The sequence below is a fragment of the Perognathus longimembris genome, chromosome 28 (genome assembly GCF_023159225.1).
Source record: "Perognathus longimembris pacificus isolate PPM17 chromosome 28, ASM2315922v1, whole genome shotgun sequence".
In the NCBI taxonomy this organism is placed as follows: domain Eukaryota; kingdom Metazoa; phylum Chordata; class Mammalia; order Rodentia; family Heteromyidae; genus Perognathus; species Perognathus longimembris.
Genome location: NC_063188.1, coordinates 28,520,665 through 28,537,100, shown reverse-complemented (window position 1 = coordinate 28,537,100; position 16,436 = coordinate 28,520,665). Strand labels below are relative to the sequence as shown.

The 16,436-nt window shown below is 35.2% G+C and overlaps 1 protein-coding gene across 1 annotated transcript in view; it reads left to right on the top strand.

The window, feature by feature from the left end:
- The first annotated feature begins 354 nt into the window (after window positions 1-354).
- Htr2c (5-hydroxytryptamine receptor 2C) overlaps window positions 355-16,436 on the top strand; it is an 81,864-nt gene continuing 65,782 nt past the window's right edge. Inside the window, exons 1-2 of the mRNA XM_048335894.1 lie at window positions 355-389; window positions 3,170-3,483. Coding sequence (XP_048191851.1) covers window positions 355-389; window positions 3,170-3,483 — 349 coding nt within the window. The remainder of the gene's footprint in view (window positions 390-3,169; window positions 3,484-16,436) is intronic.

Genomic DNA, 16,436 nt, shown 5'->3' with positions numbered 1-16,436 from the left:
TTTAAAACATGGATTAAAGCTATATTTCCTCCATTGGGTAAGATCTAGCAGAATTCGATATGCCTAAAGCCTGTGCAAGAAATTTTTAGAAAAATCAATAGTTTTACATCTGTTGAAAAAAATGCTTTGTGCTATTTCGTGATTGCTTCTACAATATGGCATACTTATCTCTTTGTTACATTAAGTATTCAGTGTTTCTTATATGTGCATTTACATTTATTGAAGCTATGAAAGTTATTTAAATTTAACTAATTTTCTTTTTTCTTTTCTTTTTCTCTCCCCAGAAAATGAATCCAATCTGTTAAATTTCCTCTTTTCAATTTTCCACTTGGGTTGCTGAATACTAAAGCAATCATGGTGAACTTGAGGAACATGGTGCACTCATTCCTGTAAGGATGTTATTACCACTTCATTTCATAAAAAGACAGTTTTATATTTGTTTATACATATTAAACCTGCTTCCATGTGACAAGGGACCGATAGCTGATAAAGTATTATGTCAAAATTAAATAAAGGAGTGAAAAATTTTGGCAAAATTTTAAATACATAATTGGAAAATAAAATCAAAATACTTCTGATTAACTTGGAGGGTGGACTGGGGGTGTAGCTCAGTAGCAAACTGTGATCCTAACATGTCTAAGATCCTGGGGTCAATCTTCAATACCAAATAGTGAAAACTAAGCTGATAGCAAAAAGAAAAACACTTAAGAATTTACTGAAGTTCTTTTATGACACAGGTACTGTTTTCAGGACTTTACATAGATTATATCATTTAATTTTAACAACAATGCTACATCATCTCTATAATCTTTATGATAAAGGAACTGATATTATAATAGATTAAGTTTCAGGTAAAAAAAAATCATACAAATCATGTGGCCAGGACATTGTCCTTAAGCCAAACACAGTGGAAGATTAACCAAAGTTGTAAGCAAAATAACTTGCCTCTGTTTATTTGGTCTTTTTTTTTTTTTTTTTTTTTTTTGGCCAGTCCTGGGGCTTGGACTCAGGGCCTGAGCACTGTCCCTGGCTTCTTTTTGCTCAAGGCTAGCACTCTGCCACTTGAGCCACAGCACCACTTCTGGCCGTTTTCTGTATATGTGGTGCTGGGGAATTGAACCCAGGGTCTCATGTATACGAGGCAAGCACTCTTGCCACTAGGCCATATCCCCAGCCCCTTATTTGGTCTTTTTAATAATTTCTATATATGTTAGTCATAAATTATGATAGAGTTTTTTAAGACATATAGTCTCAATACATTCTGGCATCAAGCAATTCTTCTGCCTCAGCGTCCTGATTTGATGTAGATTTTTTAATCATGTATTATTTTTGCTAATTGTTTATATTCATATTGTTTAGAATACCAGGTAGCTTTGACTAATAAGAAAGTTATATTCAAATAGATATCTGAATATATTTTCTTTCCATTGTATGATGATAGTCAATATTTTTCATGCTGTTTTGTTGTTTTAACAACACAGAAGTATATTAATGACAAGTTATTTTTGGCTATCTTAGGCATTAAAAGAAATAATTTTTAAATAGGCTAGAAAATTACTATAATATTTTGACTTAGGTTGAATTTATCCCTACATCTTTTCAGTCTAAGGGGTCCAGCTTTGGTTCAGAAAGTATATGCATGTGTATATGTAGTAGTATGAATATGACATAATTTTGATAGCTATAATTAGTTTTACCACTCGAAATTTCTCTGATAATGTTAATGACTCAGTCATTAAATCACTAACCATTGACTTATTGGTCAATCAAATGACATGTTTGTTTTCTCTTTATAAAATCAGAGTTTTCAGTTAAAAGAATAAGTGAATGAGATTAAAACATTTATATGTAGAATTTGTAAACTCTGGATGTTAATGTCATTATGTTCCAGCTCTCCAATTCTAAAAAGAATCTTCCAAATTCTTACATAGACATTCTCTAGCGTTATTTATCAGAGAAAGTTATATATTACCAGCAAGGGAAATTTTCTCCCCTGCTAATAATATCAAATTTTAACAAATGCAACAGGTAGGAAAGATATGTTTATGCTTAATAGTCAATTAAAAACCTATTACTACATATGGAATAAATTTAAAACAGCCATTCACTGATACATCTTGCATTTAGACAGAAATGTGGAACGTGCATGCATGTTTTATTAAAGAAAATGAATGTTAGTTTTATTGGTCACTTTACAAGGTTATATTTTGAGCGAACATTTTATTCATAACTTGAATAAATCTAGTATCGCCATCCAGGAAAATTAATTTAAAATGTGAAAATGAGAATTACATTTATGTTTGTTGCACTGAATCACTATCTGATCTAAAATTCCTACTAGTATAATCTTTCTGAGGACCCATATAAAAATGTACATTTTGAATGACTTAAGAGATTCAGTTCCTGGCTAATAGTTTAGGTCTCATGAATGAGAGTGAAATAGAAAATTTGATAGAAGCAGGCATGAAATTGTAGAACAGCATAAAGTCATGTTGCAAATATGAGAAAGTAAGAAAATTTCCAAAAGAACTCTATATATACTATTGTCATAACCCACTGGGGCCTCTTTCGACACTTCTCTGAAGTTGATCTTATGGGAAATTGTTTTCTTAAGTTTCAATTAAAAAAATGCCAAATTCTCATTTTATTCACAGGTCAGTAGATTCCTATATTCCCTGTCAGCTCTCTCAAAGGATATTTTGAGGAAATTAATGTTTAAAAATATAAAAATGAACCATTACAGCAAATCAAACATAGTATGGTTTTGAATTGCAGTGAAAGTTTATAAACCAGTCTTTGTGATCTGTTCAACCTCTGATAAGTTCCCTGGATCTGTGACTTTCTTGGCTGTATTGGCTTGAGAAAATTTACTAATCTCATTTAACCTGTTTTCTCATATAATTATTTAATAGATATAGATCAGTACTAAACTCATGTGATTGTTATATGTAATCAAATAATATTATACTAAGATATTTCAAGAAACTTAGTTCCTAACTCATAGCAATCATTCAGTAAAAGTATTCTTTGGCAAGAAGGAAATTAGGAGAGATGAGAATAGGATAATCACAGTAGTTAAAGGAAAAGAAATTATGTTATATAAGTAATTTATTGTGCATACTCCATATAATAGGTACCTGATTGGGTTTTTTTCCTTCTTATTTTTCAGTGTGCACCTGATTGGCCTATTGATTTGGCAATTCGATATTTCAGTGAGTCCAGTGGCTGCTATAGTAACTGACCTTTTCAATGCCTCCGATGGTGGACGCTTTAAATTTCCAGATGGGGTACAAAATTGGCCAGCACTTTCAATCGTGGTGATAATAATCATGACAATAGGTGGCAACATCCTTGTGATTATGGCAGTAAGCATGGAAAAGAAACTGCACAATGCCACCAATTACTTCCTAATGTCCCTAGCTGTTGCTGATATGCTAGTGGGACTACTTGTCATGCCACTTTCTCTGCTTGCAATCCTTTATGGTAAGTATAGTGTAATTCATTTTCAGTTGCAAATTATACCATAAAATCATGTCAAATACCATAATCAGCACTCATCATTCATTATATTACCCATAGCAATTGGAAAGTGGAGAAAAAAGCAAATTGTGTGACAAAAGAAATTGATGAGTATGTTTGGATTTACTAAATAAAGAACTTGAAGAGTTTTCAAAAAGCAATGCAGACATTGTATATGTTGAAATTAGACATATTCTGTTCCCCAGAATGAAATATTGACAGAAATATCACCGGATCTGTATTGTGGACAGTATACATAATATAATTACCATCTCTAATACAAAAAGAAAAAGTGTATTCTGGTACACATGCTCACTCAGTTTTACATATAACTCTTTTTGAATTAGTGTCCATCTATGTTATTGGCTGAAAAATATATCATTTCCAGATTTCTATAGCAGAGACTGAAAAACTTCTTTTTCTAAAAAGCACTGGCTCTTAATTGGACCCACAAGTTAATTGACAGAAATATAAAAGGCTTGACCCTCCAGCCTCCCTTTTTCATATCTTTACCCTGAGTATCCTTTTGTGGAAATCCACAAAACTAGAAACTTTTTAAAAAGTATTATTTATAAGGCAATTAAAATGTAAATCTTAGGTAAATATTCCAAAATACGTGCAGGAGTTATACAGCAATATCTTCAAACCATTGAAAAAATAAATTAAGGAAGATTAAAATAAATTGAGAGATAGATCTGGATTGTGGATAGAAGAATCAATATTCTTAAAATGGCATTGATCATAGAAATTATCTGTAGATTAAAAGTGTAATAAGAATTACTGTTTACAAAAATGACATTGCATTATGAATATGAGCTCATTCAATCTCCATGGAGCTAACAGATTTTAGGATTGAAGTTAATCCTGAAACCATAAATTTTTTAATTTTTTATTTGGGTTAGGAGACCAGATCACACTCATTTTCTCTATGGTAGCTGCAAATGTTTTTGTTTTACACAGCAATTCCTATGTGCAAACATTCCACAACATGGAAACTTACAGGGCCTTTAAATGACAGATTAAATTAATGAACTTCAACTTGCCATAAATTCTTCAAAACAAATGAATAGTTGTGCTTCTGCTAAATGCTATTTGAAAACATTGTCTGTGTAGCTTTTATCTTATCATTGGTCAAATCATTTCTTCTTTCCTGGCTTTCATTTCCAATACTATCACATCTTTCTTCATGTGTTTAAGGTGTCATGCTTAATCTATTTTGTTTTCTATTATTCTGAAGAAATTAGAATACTTACCCAGTATCTATGTGGATAAGAAATTATATGGAAATAGTTTACTCACTTTAGCAACATGGTTTAGAAGCAAGTATTTATATAAGTTATAGAGCATATAACTGTTTATAGACTTATAGAAAGTTATTATCATCATAGCTAACATTCATTGTTTTGGCTGAATTAAATAAGTTAATTCTCCCATATCATTCTGACATATGACAGAACAGAGAAATTGAGTTATTGGATAAGTTGCAGAAGTTTACATAGTTAAGAAATTGTAAGAATGTTTTGTATTTTCATTATTTTGGGGATAGGGTTTCTCTACATTACCCAGGCCAGCCTCATACTTCTGAGCTCGTGATCCTCCCACATCAGCATCCTGAGTCCCTAGCTGTGTCCAGCTTGAGAACAGTGATTTTAAATAAAGCTATTTGGCTTTAAAGCCTATGTTCTTGAACACTAAAACAAAGTGTTACCCTTGTCAAAGAGACAAACTTAACTAATCACCTACAAACAAAAATGGTACACAGTAAAAATACCACTATATTCTGTTTTGTCATACAGAGATGACACTAAGAATGTTTTACATGATTACATTACAACAGAGTGAACACAGTCCAGAAAGACTTCACTGAGATAGTGAAGATTGCTAAATCTTGAAGTACATAGTTTCAGTGGAATTTGAATTACATTAATGTCAGGATCCTAACAGTTGCTATTTAAAAATTTCACAGTAAACTATCTTTACAGTCATGAAAATGGAGGCTCATCTATTCCATGATCACTTGAGCATTTACTCTATACCAAGCACACTTTTGGATATTTTGGCTAATATGCAATCCATAATAACAGATCCCTACCCTCATGAAGATTATACATTTCTTACTTATGCCATGATTTACTCAATGTCACATGATAAGACCAGTAGAGTGAGAAGCCAGGTTGTAGCCTAAAAATGTTTAAGTGGCAGGGGGGCAGGAGGTAAGCCTATAGTTTTAAAAATGACTTCAAGAAATTGTGAGAAAGGAGGTTAGTTTTGTGAATTAGTTCAGTGCCTCAAATTATAGCTGATGTCTTTGTGTGTCATTGAGGTATTTAACTCACAATGCACTTCAAAATGGTCATTCTTATTCCTGAAAAATGGAAAGACTTGTTTTTGCATCAATGTACTTTAATAATGACCACAGGTGTCAGGTTTAAAATATTCTTATTGCTATAATTGCTGTTGTTGTTATCATATTCTTCCCTTGATACAGCTGTTCAAACTTCTGAGAAGATCTGCTATGGTACGATGGAGGTTCCACACTTAGCCTCAACTTTTACACAACACAGACCATTACAGAAAATGATTGTTAAATGAAGAAGTGTCAAACTGAAAGTATAAAAAATATGACCAACACTTACAAAAATATACTAAAAGTGTAAAGATGAAGGTGAATGAACTAGGGAATACAGTGTTTGAAGGATAATGCTATAGTGACTTCTCTCACATTTCTCTATATCTCTTCTCTATATCTCCTCTATATCTGAGCCAGATCTTGGAAAGTTCTGAAATTCAAGATCAGCAACAGGTATAGATATTTTTTGCCAGTCCTGGGGCTTGAACTCAGGTCCCGAGCACTTTTACTGGCTTCTTTTTGCTCAGGACTAGCACTCTACCACTTGGGCCACTGCACCACTTCCAGCCTTTACTATATATGTGGTGCTGAGAATCAAACCCAGGGCTTCATGCATGCTAAGCAAGCACTCTACCACTAGGCCACATTCTCAGCCTCCAGGTACATAGGTGTTTTTTTTAATGATCAAATAGGTTGTTTGCATATACAAGAATGGAATAATAAAACCTACCGAGATTCTTTTAGGAAGAGGAAAGATTGAAAGGATCATGGAGTCTTGGAGGGGTGAGATTGATGGGAATACACTGTAGTGCATGCTTGTTAGTATCACAATGAAATTCCTTCTGTTTAGTGTGTGCTAAACCAACAAAACCCCAAGTATACCAAAGTAGATTTAGCAAAGACACACATCCTTAGTGACAGGTGAACTTATCTGCCCATAGCAGTGGAAACAGTGGAATCTAGGTGCAAGATTGAAAAGCTTTTGCCCTCACATTGAGTAATACAGTAAGCTAAGGATAAGAAGTTGTGACATGTCATCACATAGTAGGATGCCTACCAAGAAAAATAATGTAACATACATTTGAAAAAGTTAGTGGAAAAGACTTTGTGTAACTAGCACTTTACTACTTCAGCCTGACTTTTCAGTAGTTACTTTCGAAATGGAGTTTAGTGGGCTTTTCTGCCATGGCTAACCCCAAACCACCATCCTCCAGATCCGAGCCTTCTGAGTAGCTAGGATTACAGGGGTGAACCACTGGCTCCCAGCTAAGATTCTAAAGTTTTCACCCTTAAGAAGTGATCATTATTTTGAGGAGACAGGTGTGTTTAATTTGATTTTAAAATTATGTACATGTATAAAAATATCACATGGCACCCTCTTAATATATACTGTTCATAATTATATAGCAATTCAAATTAGGTTAATTTAAATAAAAAGGTGAACATCAGGCTGTATAAATTTACATGCAAATAAAGCCTCTCAAAAACAAAACAAAGCAGTGAGATGAGAGTATTTGTCCTCACTACCATTAGATAATATCATACTGAAAGTCCTAGCTGTTGTCTTAATGCAAAAAGGAAAAGGCATGTAGATCGGAAAGGAAGAAACAAAGCAAAAGTGTTTCTATGGGTACACAATGATCAGAAAAAATTCTAAACATGATACAAAAACCTCTTAGAACTAGTAAGTGGGTCCAACCAGGTCACATGCTACACAACCACCATACAAAAGTCAGTCATGTTTTTATGGTAATAATGATTGTATGGAAATAAAAATTAATAATCAATATCATTTACTGTCATTCAAAAGAAAATACTGCAGTGAAGATGTGATTTTAAAATATGCACCTATGTTCATATTTAGCATTGTCAAATGTTAGTGAGAGAAATCAAAGAACTAAATAAATCAAGAGATTCACCATGTTCAAGCATGGGAAGACTAAAAATGGTAAATATGTATTCGTTTTCTAGAGTTGCCCTAACAAAGTACCACAAACTAACTGCCCTGAAAACAAATTGATATAAACCCCTTGTACAACTAAGTGGTGTTAATTGAAACCACCCACCTACATAATCCAGAATTATCTTTCCATCTCAAAATCCTTGACTCAATTAGGCACACAGTGATCCTCCTTCATTGCCATACAGCCTAACATTGAAACTTTCCAGGTATTAAGACATGGCTATTTTTAAAGGGTAATTTTTCAATCAACTACAACTAGTTCATCTAAAGCATATGAGTATCTCTAAAATCTCAGTAGAAAAAAAGAACCCACTTTGATAATGGGCAAAAGATCTAAAAAGACATTTCACTGTAGAGAACATGCAGATAGTACATTGATACAGAAAAATATTTTTTGACAACAATCATACATGATAGAAATTCAAATTAAATCCAAAATGCTATATGAATACATAAATTACAAAATTAACCCCCTACTTTTCTAACTATTTCTTACTTGTTTGCTATACTACAGATTGAATCCAGGGCCTTGCACGTGCTAAGCCTTGCACTCTGCCCCTTGAGCCACATCTCCAGCATTTTTTTATTTCAATAATATTTTTATGTAGGGTCTTACATAGTTGCACATGCTGGCTTCAGACCTTGCTCCTCCCTATTCTGTCTCTAAAATAGCTAGGGATAAGGGTGAACCACATCACTTGGCTTGCAATTTGAGATAGGGAGGGAGGGAGGGAAGGAGGGAGGGAGGGAGGGAGGGAAGGAGGGAGGGAGGGAGGGAGGGAGGGAGGGAGGGAGGGAGGGAGGGAGGGAAGAGGACTGGAGGGATGGAGGGAGGGAGAGGATAACAGGCTCGAGGTACAGCTCTAGTAATAGTTTGCTTAGCAACAGCAAGCTAGAGTTCAAACCCTAGTACCACCAAAACAAAACCTAAACCAAAACAAAAACAAACCAAAACAAAAAGGGAAGGGCATGTGTCTCAAGTAGAAGAGGGCTTGCCTAGCAAATTAAAGGCACTGAGTTCAAACTTCGGTACCACAAAAATGAAAAATGGTGTGCAGAAAACCAAATTAGCAGCAATCTCAGGCCCAGCATGGGCAGCTTTGTGACCTACCATTGCCCAGTCTACAGCATCCCAGAAACCATGAGCTCATTGTGACATATCAGCCACATGGTGCTGGGAGCCTAACCCAGGCTGAGAGAAGCCGCGCCCCGCACATCCCCCAGGGGAACCAGGTGCCCCACACCCACTTGCTTTAAACAACTTGAAAAAAAAAGTGAATCCGAGTTTTAGATGATGCTCCTATAAACCTGTGGGCCACTCGGAGATTGAAATTTGCTAGCAGATGTCTTTTGGTTAGAATACAGTGACATTCCTGCCAAGGATAAATATGAGAGGCTAGAGAGCATATATCATGTTATTATCACAGAAGGTAAACTATGCAATTAAGCATTCTGGGATTTCAGGTACAGACAACATGGACTTGGAAACCTCCTGGATTAATATTTTTATAGCTAGAGGAGACCTTGGCTATTAGTGGTGAATTTAATATGTGCATCTGAATTTTAAAATAGAGTGTTTGTGTACATTTATTATCCACCAGAGCAGGGCTATTTTCTTGTAAACTTGATTTAAATATGCCATAGGCCACTCTAACATATTTTATTACTAAAATTTCATCAAAGATAATCCTGCTATTACTGTAACTGATCTTACTACCCTGGATACTGTATATAAGTGTATTGGAACTAGGGAAGGGAAAGGGAATACCAAAATTGAGAGACAAAGAATAAAAAGGCAAACCGTTCCAAAAGCAATACTTATAAAACCATTTGGTGTAAACAACTATGCAACTCATGAGGGGGAGAGGGAAAAGGGGAGGGGGAAGTGGGGGCAAAATGAGGCAGGAGATAACAACTTGGATATGAAATGTACTCACTGCCTTGCATATGAAACTGTAACCCCTCTGTACTTCACTTTGACAATAAAGAAAAAAATAGAAACTAAAAAAAAAAAAAAATTCATCAAGACAAAAAAAAAAAAAAACCTAATGGAGCTGGCTCCAATGGCTCATGCCTGCAATCCTAGCTACTTAGGAGGCTGAGATGTGAGGATCACGGTTCAAAGCCAGCCCATGCAGGAAAGTCCATGAGACTCATCCCCAATTGAACACCAGAAAACCGGAAGTGGCGCTGTGACTCAGCTGGTAGAGCACTAGCTTAGAGCTGAAGAGCTCATGAACAGTGCCCAGGTCTAGAGTTCAAGCCCCATAACTGAGACTCTCTCTCTCTCTCTCTCTCTCTCTCTCTCTCTCTCTCTCTCTCTCTATATATATATATATATATATATATATATATATATACACATATATATGAGAACATTTTATAAACAGATCTTGCAAGTTTAAAATGATCCTTGCCCTTGGTACTTTTTATTTTCAAAATATCTAAGTCATGTAATTTCTACAGGGCCTCATTTTGTCCATTCCAATTCCTTGAATCTTTTCTGCACATAAAGAGCTCTGTAAAAAGTCATTGATGGATGAGATGAATCCAAGCCCTATGTATGGCACCATGCTTACTTGAGGGGGCTGATATATTTCCTCTCTGTCTCTGTCTCTGTGTCCCTATCTGTTTCTATCATTATCTTCTAACAGCTTCTCAGCACACTTCCTGGGCACAGGAAACCCACAACTTATTCTTACCCATGGGTTTCCTCAACACACAATTAACTTATTGCCAAGAACTCAAGGGCAGCAGGAATCAATGAAATGCCATTTAATAAAATCATTCATTCATCAGTTCTGACCACTCACTAAACATCCACTGTCACACACAATGAGCAACAACAGAATAAAGACATGATTTCATAGAATTTACAATCTAAGAAGTTAAGGCAAGATCTAGATCCTTCCTTTGCAAAATCACAGACACTACGAATAAGTAGTAAGGAACAACTGGGAAACAAATACCTGCCCAGTAATTAGAATAATATAGTATGCTGAATGAAAAATTTAACTGCTTAAATCATGCACCTGTCAGTCCATATAGCATTGGAGAATTCAACGGATTCATCATAATTACAAATCTCCCATATAATTTGTAATAAATGCATCACAAAGGAAGTGTTCAATAGACAAGGTTCCAAAACACAACCTTCTTGAGAAATTTTTACGTACCAATATTTAAGATCACTTGAGAAGAAAGGGAGTCTAAAACTTCCAAATCTCCATCTAGATATTATCAAACAATATATGCTATTGAACACTCAAGAACATACAAATTACCACAATGGAAATACGTCACTCTAAGTCCTCTATTGGATAACCATGATTTCTTTTCAAACAATATGTTTATCATTTATTTGCAAATCCTCAATCAATCAAAGTATTGTGTGTATTTAGAGGGAAAAGCTTTCTTACTTCACTACTAGTGGGCAACTCAGGCAATCAAACATCTGTATGGGAAAATAAACTTAAGACTCTAGATTGCTTGGTGGAACAAATATATTATTGATTTTAGCAACCTTTTTAACATCTTATGATAGAACCTAAGTGGGCCTCAAATTTGCAATCTTCCTCCCTTATCCTCCCAAATGCTGGGATTAAAGGCAAGAACCACCATGACAGGTAACTTTTTTTCTTATTTGAAGGAAGCAGTTTCGTTTGTTTAAAAAGAAAACTACACAATTTATATATAGTACCATTTTAATGAACTAAAGCAAGTGAATATCAATATAATATGTTTCAAAGTATAGCTTTTGATTGTTTTTTAGTATTTGATATTAAGATTAGTAATGATAATTACCTAGATACTTATTTTTAATCCTATGAGAAGGCAAATGTAATGGGTTAATTTTCTGTTCATCTCGTTCAAGAAATTTGTTGATCAGAAATAAGCAAAAATTACTGTGAAACTTTCAAAGGGGTTAGTTGTTAGCAAGATATAGGATTACCTATGTAGCAAAGAAATTAACCTTACATGAAAGTAGAAAGGACTAACATCAGTTGACTAGTAACCCTATAATTCTCTCAACTCTCTAAACTTTCCGTTGCTTATCTCTACACTCATAATAAATATCATTAATGAGAACATGCTTTCCTCAAGAATACCACAAAGAACTTCGCATTATTAACTCATTTACTCTCATAAAATAATGTCTATTATTTATTTTATTACATGTTCATATTTTAAAGATTAGAAATTAATGTATATGAAGCCTGTTATTAATAAATGTTGATGCCTATCTCAGTCCCTTGAAAGCTGGTTTTAGATAATCTTAAAGATTAAGGGAGGTCCATGTCCCATTTGAAATGAAAGATACGACGTCAGCTGAGCTTATTAAGAAAATTTGGGTGTGAGACACAGGCAGGTGAACTAAGATCATTTTCATAGGATATACTCAATAATTAATTTCATTTTTCATATAAAGAAAATATAAACTCTGAGAAAAGGAGGAGGGTTAAAATCTTACCTTCTCCCTAGGATTGTTGGGAGAAGCAAGGGAGATAAAACTTAAGATGTATCCTATGTACCATATAGAATACACAGTAAATGTTAGTTCTAGCACATCCATGTTATTGTGAAATAAGTTGGATATTACTATGTAAGTGAAAGCTTTTTGTTAAGATCTAAATAGTGATTATTAATGAAGCACATTAATGTTTAGGCAACTCCAGTAATGTGTCTAATTCTTTATAGTTTGTTAGTGGTAATACTGATTATTAAGAATGAGCAAATTAAGAATGATTATTAAGAATGAACAAATGTCCAACACTTAGTTATTTTTCCTCTTCTTTTTTTTGTGTGCCAGTCCTGGGGCTTGCGCTCAGGGCCCCGGGAGCTATCCCTGAGCTTTCTTGCCCACAGCTATCACTCTACCATGTGAGCCACTGCTCTACTTCTGGCTAGTTTGATAGTTAATTAATTGGAGATAAGGGTCTCATGGGCTGATACCTCCAAGGCTGGTTTTGAACCATGATCCTCAGATCACAGCCTTCTGAGTAGCTAGGATTACAGGAATGAGCCACTGGCATCTGGCCCATTTTATTCTTGTCATTTTATTAGTTTATTAGATATACAATAGTATTTCATTGTGATATTTCCATATGGGCATACAATGTACCCTAACCAAATTTACTCTTTCTATCACTCCCTTTCCTCCCTCTGTCTACCCTTCTTGAAACAATTCCACCCTTCCACTGGTGTCCATCCCTAAATGAGCCTGTTTTACATTCCTGTCATTCATTTTAAGAACTAGATTTTGCATATGAGAGAACATGTGACATTTGTCTTTCTCCATCTGTGAAAGCCCTTATTCTTAATCACTGGTTCATGTTATATGTCACTTAAGACACTCACTTAAAGAGCAATTAGGTTAAGCGTGGAACTGCTAAATTAGCCACCACCTTTCATAGAAAATTATCATGAATTTAAATATGCAATCAATACAATTGCCCTGATTTGTTTGAATTAGATAGCAGATGGTAAAAAAAAAAATCTTCTTTTTATTTTATTTTATTTTATTATCGTCAAGGTGATGTACAAAGGGGTTATAGTTACCAATGTAAGGTAGTGAGTACATTTCTTGTCAAACTTGTTACCCCCTCCCTCATTTTTCTCCCACCTTCCCTCATCCTCAATGGCCTCCTCCAGGTTGTACAGTCGGTTTACAACATATTGTCACATTGGTTTGTCTTTTTATCCTTTGTCTCACAATATTGATGTTCCCCTTCCCTTCCCTAATTCAGATAAACATAGATAGATAGATAGATAGATAGATAGACAGATAGACAGACACACACACACGCAATACCCAGTGTACCAAAATCAAATACAGTGACATCAGGGGCTAAACCATTGGGAAGATAAACAAAAGAAAAAAATAATTTCACATAGTACATTAAAATAACAACGATAAACCACTTGTTTCCATAACTTGAAGTTCATTTTGCGTAGCATCCTCTTATGTGATCATACGTACATAGCTATTGAGCTATTGTGATCATCTTCTAGGATTGTCCTAGACATATACTAACTATTACCAGTGAGAAAAACCATAAAGTCTGGCTCACTTCACTTGGTATAATTTTTTCCAAGTCTTTTCATTTTCTTATGAATGAGGCAATGTCATTCTTTCTGATAGAAGCAAAGAATTCCATTGTGTATATATCCCGCAATTTCTTGATCCATCTTCTTTTTTTTTTCCAGTCCTGGGGCTTCGACTCAGCACCTGAGCACTGTCCCTGGCTTCTTTTTGCTCAAGGTGAGCACTACACCTCTTGAGCCACAGTGCTACTTACAGCTTTTTCTGTTTATATGGTGCAGAGGAATCGAACCCAGGGCTTTGTGCATACTAGGCAAGCACTCTACTGCTAAGCCACATTTCCAATCCTACTACTAAGTAGACTGTGTCTGCCTAGAGCCATTCTCATATTGGAACAATTTTCTTATTTTTGTAAAGGTGCTTCCACATTTCGAACCCTAGGATATTTATTCTTTCTCTTTGTCTAACTAAGATAGCAAACTAGTTGCTATTTTAAGGCTGTGTTCTGCCTGCAGGGGAATTTTGTGAACTTTAAAAGTTTGTGATTTTAACACCTTTGAATAGTGCATGAGTTCTGAGTTGTCACATTTTCTACCACTTCTTATCTCCTCATACCTAGTTGTCTTACTCATGAGTATTATCTTTATGACCCCTAGAAGCATTTAAGTTTGTGACAGGCTCCATACCACTGTATACACAAAGAAGACTGCCTTGATAGATATCTTAAATTGACTTCTGTGTTATCTCTATATGGCTACAAGGTTCTTCTAGCCCTATAGAAAGTACATCTATTGTCCCTAAATACTTCTAAAAGTCCCCAGAGGTTTTCTCACATGGTTACCTATGAAGTCATTTATATTATATGCTGGTACATTTCCTCCACATTTCCATAGAGCATAAATACATATACATCTATAACTATATCGATATCTATATACCACCTACCATTATTCACAGTATCTGCTGGTCATCCATCTTTCCACCTACCGCCACTAGACATCTGTCATCTCTCACTGAGTTTTCTTCATCCCCTCTGGCCTCTATCATCTGTCACTGGGTACCCATCATCATTTGCTCAGTATCTGCTGAGTACCACCCTGTCTGTTGGACATCCACAGTCTCCCACCAGGCTTTGTGGTCTCAGCTGATACTCTGCCATTTCACCACCAGTGCCTCGTGACTGATGCTTTTCTGTCCAGGGTGCTTTCATTTGATGCCACCAAACCTACAAACCTTCAGTATACCTCATGTTGATGCATTTGTTTCAGTCTTCATTGTACTTAGTTACATTTCTTGTACAAATTAGGGAAGTGTCTTTCTGTAACTGTGGTACACTTTACTATTTAGGTATTTTTTAAAATCAATGCTTATCCTGCTTCCTTGACAAAGCCTTTTTGTAACAGAGCTATACTTTGTTTTTCTTTTTTACTTTATCTCGCCAGACCTTACACATTCCAATATAGAGCTAGTTTACAGTATATATACTGATGTTTTAATCTCATATTCAGGCATTCACATAAAATTTCCTGATAAAAGGCTAAACAAGGACCTTGTCAATCTTATGTATTTGTATCTACCTAACATTTATGTCTAAACTTGACCCTTTAAATTTTTTAATGACTAAATAAAATCTTTTCCCTTTCAATCTACCCATGAGTTTAGACACTTTGCATTTCAGTGCATCACACATCTACAGCCACGAATCAGTACTCATTGGTTGAAATGTCTTCTCTCAATATTCTCTTTTCCTCTATCAGTACTTGGAGAATGAATGCCCCTCAAAGGTCTATGTTCACAAAGTCGTAGTCCCCAGAGTAGCCATGTCAGGAGGTGCTCTGATCCTTTAAATGGAAAGGCTTTGTGGGAGGTCCTATGTCATTGGGTGCATGACTTTGAATGGAAGAGTGGGGCCCTGCCTCCTTTCTATTTCTCTTTCACTTCTTAGCTATGGAGTATGTTTACTATAGGTCATCTGATAAAGAGTAAGGCAGATTCACTCCTTGATTTTGGCTGGTACCTTGTAAGTTTCCCTGAAGGGCTTTATTTTTTTCAAATTTTTATTATCAAACTGATGTACAGAGAGGTTACAGTTTCATACGTTAGGCATTGGATACATTTCTTGTACTGTTTGTTACCTCGCCCCTCATTCCCCCTCCCTCATCCCCCTTTCCCTTCCCCCCATGAGGTGTTCAATTCACTCACACCAAACAGTTTTGCAAGTATTGCTTTTGTAGTTGTTGGTCTTTTTTTACCCTGTGTCTCTCAATATTGTTATTCCCTTTCAATTTCCTAGTTCTAATACCAGTATAGATGGTTTCCAATATACACAGATAAGATTACAGAGATAGTGTAGATACAACCACAGGAAGGTGATACAAGAACATCATCAATAGTAGAAGCTACAGATACACATGGGACGTTGAAAGTAGTTACAACTGTGATATAACAATCGTTTCCATAACATGGAGTTCATTTCACTTAGCATCATCTTATGTGTTCATAAGGGTATAGCTATTGGGCTCTTGTGATCCTCTGCTGTGACTTGCCTAAACCTGTGCTAA